Raw genomic sequence first — 6,000 nt, 5'->3', positions numbered from 1 at the left:
CGGAGAAGAAAACAGAAAGAACAAGAAGAACCAGCCCACGAACTGCTGCTAAGAAGGAAGCTGGCACCACTACCCCCACTGTCACACTCACTGCGCGGCCTCACACCCTCCCTTTAGCGCGCCCGGGCCGGGCCGAGGGGAGCCGCCCCTCAGGCCTCATCTAACGCGGCCGGGCCAAGGGGAGCCGCCCCTCAGGCCTTATCTAACGCGGCCGGGCTGGCCGGCAGTTTTATGTAAGGGCAGAGGCGGGGCCGGCCCGGCTGCGGGGGCGGCGGCAGCAGCAGCGCCATGTCCTGGTACCGCAACACCGTGTGGTTCGTGAAGGGGCTGCGGGAGTACACGAGGTATGGGCGGCGGCCGCCCGGGAGGCGGCGTGGGGCGGGCGCAGCGCCCGGGCTGGGCCGCTCCTGTCTCTCCGCGGGGAGGCCGTGTTCATGTGGTGTTTTACGGACGGCTGCCCGCCCCCGTGAAGGCGGGCGGATTCCGGCCCCGCTCGCTGAGGGCCGCCCGGGCCGGCCCGCCCTGGGGCTCCGGCCGCCCCCACCGAGGGTCGAGGTCGGGGCTGGGTGGGCTGGGGCGGCTGAACACCCCCGCGAGTTGACGCTTTGATTGCAAAGCACGGGGGGCAGACACCATCCCTGGAAGTCTTGAAAACAACCTCTGGATACGGCACTTGAGGCCGTGGGTGAACGTGGGTTGATGGTTGCACTTGATAATCTTAAGGATTTTTTTCCAACCTTAATGATTCTGTGATACATTGCTGTTCGCAGTGTCACTGGTATTCATGGCCTGCCCCATGGGTACAGAGAGTAAATAGGGCAATTACTGGATGCTGAGTTGTGAAAGTGCTTTTCACCCACACATGTGTTTGTTTTGGAGGGCTGCTTCTTGTTTCTCACAGGTGTCTCTTGATTTGTTCAGAGGTGGTTACGAGTCTGCTTCCAAGCGCTTCAACCCAGCTGATGTGGAGGTGGATATGGCTGGAAGATCCTTCCTGGTCACTGGAGCAAACAGTGGCATTGGCAAGGCCACAGCCAAGGAGATAGCGAGGAGAGGTGAGCAGGGCTGCCGTGGGGCTCCCAGGAGGCTTACAGAGAAGATGGAAGGCAGCAGGTTTGGCCTTCCAACACTTACACACAAACACAAATCCCTGGGATGTGACATCATTTCACAGGGGTCTTAGTGTGGGTTAGAGGTTTAAGCCCAATCAGTGCAGTGAAAACTGGGATAAGGAAACCAAATTAGCAGAGAGGAGCTGCAAATCATGTTTGCATTTCAACTGCATGTTTTCCAAAACTATCTGTGTTATACTGGCATCTAAGAATGTTGGTGACAGATCAGTGTCTGTTTAAGGTTAATTTGGTACAAGCCTGGCTGAATTTGAACTGAGGAATCTGCAAATCTGTCATACGATGAAAGAAAACAATTGTCTTTACAAAAATGAGATAGAAGAGCTAAAAAACCCCAATGTAGCTGTTCTTGATCTTAATGATAATACCCTGGAGTTTGTGCCCTTTGGCTGATTACATGTAATTATGTTTTTATGTTGCTGTCTGTACACAAGGACATGGTGTAAACTGGGCCTAACTGCTGCTGAAGGATAAACCTAATCCCTTACAGAATTGACAAAGTAATTCCTGTTGTGCAAGAGTGACAGGAGTTTTGGCATGTAGAACGAAGGGGAGGAGCTTGTGGCTCTTTTCTCTTTTTCTTGTGCTTAGGTTTTGTAACCATCTTATGAAGGAATGTGGCAACTCAGTTAAACGAAACTAATTCAAAACTGTTAGCATCAAAGAGTCTTTAAGATCTTCATCAGTGCCAACATGTGATTGATTTCAGGTTCCTACCACTGCTATTGTACATAATCACTTTATGTAAGTACTGCTTTGTCAGGTGACTGTTCTGCTCACAAATGGATATCTCTACCAGGTTTTGCAAGTTGGAAAGCTGGCTGGATCTCTATGGGGTTTGATCACCATGTTTAGCAGAACAACCTTGGGCTCAGACTGTGTGTCTGATGTGTTGTATGGGCATTGCTGTTCACATGAAGTTAAAATGACTTCCCGGTCTCATCCTTGAACATCTCACTTTGAAACTCCGTGTCAGCTGTTGGGGCTCAGGCTTCTAGCTGAATCTCTTCAAGTACTCCATGACAAGTGAATAAGGAAGTCTGACTCAGCAGAGGAATAATCAGGCTCTGTTGGCTTTACCTTCAAGCACTCAGATATTTCTAACTGATACTTGCTATAGTCTGAGTTCAGCTTTTCTCTGAATTGGTGTCTTATGGATATTTGGATTTGGGCTTTCCTCTATGTCTTGTGACCTGCACTTCCAGTGTGACTGTGTTCACAGGGGTTTTTGAATGAGGCAAGAGATGAGAATGTTGACTCCATGTTCAGAAGGCTTGATTTATTATTTTATTATATATATATTACATTATAACTATATTAAAAAGAAAAAGAAGGATGAACTTTCCTCAGAACCTAGCTAAGCTAAGAATAGAAAAGAAGGGAATGATAACAAAAGCTAGCTCTCTTGGACTTTGTCTGAGATAGCTCAGTCCTTGATTGGCCATTAATTATAAACATTCAAGATGGCCCAATCAAAAATCTACCTGTTCCATTCCATAGCAGCAGATAACCATTGTTTACATTATTTTCCTAAGACCTCAGCTTCCCAGAAGAGAAAATCCTAAAGAAAGGATTTTTAGTGAAAAAGATGTCTGCGGCACTTCCAGCTTGATGCAGTCTTCTCCCAACTAATCTGACTGTTCCCATGTGTTACATTCAAATAGTTTCAATCTTTACCAAAGAAAATACATTTAAATTCATTTCCTAATGTGTCAGACACACCTAAACTTCCCCTATTTCCTGGTGCTCAGTGGAAAAATCTCTCCTGTGGACAAAAGGTTTCATTATCAGGCCCCAGACTGGGCTGTGCAGTGTGTGACTGTATCATCCAGAGGTAGACTTGGTGTTCTGCACTTGGATTCTGGGCACTAAAAAACGTGACCCGACACAGTTGTTGTTTCTATTATGGATTAATTATGTTTCTATTAGGCATTAATTCTTTGAGCTTTCTAGAGGTGGACTGCTAGCACTCCCTAAAACACCTTTTAAAACAGGCAAAAGTGAGGCGTAAGGAGTATAAATATTCCTAGGACTGAAATAAACACATAACTTGTAACAATCAGAGAATATGTGAAGCAAAAAAAAACCCCAAAACGTTGCCTAGTTGTACTTTTGTCTTGTGTTTGAAGGCTTTCTTTAATATGATTAAGTGATGAGATTGTGGTAAGTATCCAGGTCTCTGAGAAGAGCCTTGCCTTGTGTCTCCTTTCATGGAAAAACTGGTTGGAAGAGACCTCTAGAGGTCACCTTGTCCAGCATCTCACTTGGAGCAGGACTGTTGGCAATGGTAGATCAAACCAGTCATTGCTGTGTCTTACTGCTTGATACCCACAAGGATGCAAATTATGCATCCTCTTGAGAAAGCCTGTCTATGGAGAAGAAACCTACTGAAAATTATTTTTCTGATGAAAAATAATTCAAATGACCTGAACCTCCCAAGCTGCAATTGAGGCCATAGTCCTTGTCTTATCTACCACTGTTGAGAATTCTGATATCTGGCACTTTTATTTCCGTTCTGCAGAGCAATTCTAGTCACTTGTATTGTTCAAGCTCTTTACTGAACTTCCTAAAGCATATATTAAAAAAAACCATCTATGGTGCAGATGCCTTGGCTCCAATTTCCCATTTATCTCTGGTATTTCACCCACTAAGCATGATGTACAGACTTGGCAGAAATGGTTTGAGCACACTTAGAGTGCAGTGCCCTTTTCCTTGCCTGATGACCCTGCCTGCCTTCACAGGAACCAAAGCCAAGCAGAAATATTCCAGTGTTTTTCTTATATCCAGTATCTCACCTAATTAAAATGCTGATGTCTCACCCAAATGCAGTTAGTAATTAATTATCTAATGCATTTCTTGTTGCAATCCACCAGGTGGCACGGTTCATCTGGTTTGCCGAAATAAGGAACGGGCTGAAGTTGCCAAAGAGGAAATAGTGACAGAAACGGGCAATCAGGTGAGTTGTTTTTTAGTCTTTTGTTTACTTTTAGAAAGGTTGTTAATATTAAAGATCCCAGAGGCCATGAGATACTCTTCCAACATCTTGATGTTGTGTTTTTAATAGCATTTTCATACAGACATGGAAACATCTAGCAGTTTATAATTCAAATGATTTGAAGTGATTAACTTCAAACCATTTGAATCACCTAACTTCATTAGGTGATGTATTCTGTGATTAGTAACATCATCAGCAGCATGCTGTTTTATTTAATGTTTGTTTGTTGATTTGCTTTTTGATGTCCTACTTAAGATTCCTAACTATGTGTCTCAGACTTTTATAAGTTAATGCATTGCAACACTATTGCAACAACATTTCTGAGTCTACAGCATTGGAGCTGAAGGTTTTATGTGTCTGAATAACATGCTCTTGATTTGCTAAGGTTGGCTGCTCTGTGAAGTCCTGTGTGCGGTACTAATTCCGTGCTCTACACGCCTTTTCATTTCCTTTTCTTATAATACCTCTTCCTTCCCTCTGTTAGACATTATTTTTGTTTCTGTATATATCAATGTACAGTCCACCTCTATATCTGTCACTGTTGCTTTCATTAATTGTTCAGGAGGGTGTGCTTATAGAGTTTACTAGTCATTATCTTTCTTACTTGGTCCCTGGTTTTGGCTGGGGTAGAGTTAATCTCCCTTCCAGCAGTTCCACTGGTGCAATGCTTTGGATTTGTGACCAAACCAGTGTTGACAAGCCACAGTTTAGTTATTGCTGAATGGTGCTCACACAGCATCAAAACCTGTTCTTATTCTCACACTGCCCCACCAGGTGAGCAGGCTGGGATGCACAAGAAGATAAGGAGGGGACATGCTGGGACAGCTGACTCCAGCTGACCAAAGGGACACCTCTGGCCATAGGACATCTTGCTCAGCAGTAAAAGCTGGCAGGAAGAAGGAGCAAAAGGGGGCATTCACAGATCTGGTATTTGGCTTTCCAAATCACTGTGGCATGGGATGAAGTCTTGCTTTCCTGGAGATTGCTAGATGCCTGCCTGACAATAAGAAATAATGAATTAATTCCTTGTTTTATTTTGTTTGCATGCACAGTTCTGCCTGACTTATTAATGTCTTTATCTCAGCCCACAAGTTCTCCCTGTTTGGTCCTTGTGCTTGTCTCCCCATTTCCACTGGGAATGGAGTGAGTAAATAGGATTGTATGGGGCTGAACTACCTACCCACAGGGTTAACCCACAGCACATGGATGGAGACCTGTCTTCATTTTAAATAATGACTTGGCTCTTGTACACTGTATTTTGATTCCAGTAATAGGTTTTAATGTGGATCAAATATTCTGAAGTTTTTTGTGGTTAGAAATGTCATATTGACTAAATTTCTGCTCTTTGATTTCAGCTCCCTAGTGTGACAGCTAGCATTACTCTTCAGTTCTTTAATGGAGGTGAATTAGATCAGTCCTTACGTAGAAATAAACACTTTCCAGCTGTCTATAGCTGTGTAATCCCATGGCTATAGTAAGGCTGGTGATTATCTGTGTTACCTCCTTCTCTAACTGCAGTCAGGCTGCCTGGGAAGAGAGGTGAGTTTGACCTCTGAAGGTTCCTTCATGTTCTGCCTTCTGTCACCTGATGAAAAACACTTGAGGCAAATAATATTCTCCCTCTAAAGGCAGCATAATTACTGCATTCCCACTTTTTGGTAGGCTGCAGACCTGTCATTTCTGTAGTCATGGGGGGAGTGTGAGAGCACTGCAGGACTTGTTTGTGACCCTGGGGACGGGGCACTTGTGCAGAGAGCAGCTCTCAGTGAAGTGTTAGATGAGCTGTACAAGGGGCCCTGTGGGACACGTGACTGCACTGGGAAGAGCATTTTAATAAGGAGTCCACAAGAATATCCTTCTTTATAAGTGCTCATT

The 6,000-nt window shown here is 44.5% G+C and overlaps 1 protein-coding gene across 5 annotated transcripts in view; it reads left to right on the top strand.

Annotated features, from left to right (window-relative positions):
• Nucleotides 1-257: 257 nt before the first annotated feature.
• Nucleotides 258-6,000, top strand: part of DHRS12 (dehydrogenase/reductase 12) — a 31,053-nt gene continuing 25,310 nt past the window's right edge. For 4 of the 5 annotated variants that reach the window (XR_009114192.1, XM_058019263.1, XM_058019260.1 and 1 more), the window contains exons 1-3: nt 258-344; nt 922-1,055; nt 4,004-4,086. Coding sequence is in view for 4 of the 5 variants with exons in the window: in XM_058019263.1 (XP_057875246.1) it covers nt 289-344; nt 922-1,055; nt 4,004-4,086 (273 nt within the window). In the remaining variant the exon portion in view is untranslated. Of the gene's footprint in view, nt 345-921; nt 1,056-4,003; nt 4,087-4,899; nt 5,053-6,000 lie in introns of those variants that run through there. The other variant, XM_058019264.1, reaches the window with a different exon arrangement.

Source organism: Melospiza georgiana, chromosome 2 (genome assembly GCF_028018845.1).
Source record: "Melospiza georgiana isolate bMelGeo1 chromosome 2, bMelGeo1.pri, whole genome shotgun sequence".
Taxonomy (NCBI): Eukaryota; Metazoa; Chordata; class Aves; order Passeriformes; family Passerellidae; genus Melospiza; species Melospiza georgiana.
Note: the sequence above shows the minus strand (reverse complement) of the source record. Positions and strands in the feature narration are given on the sequence as shown.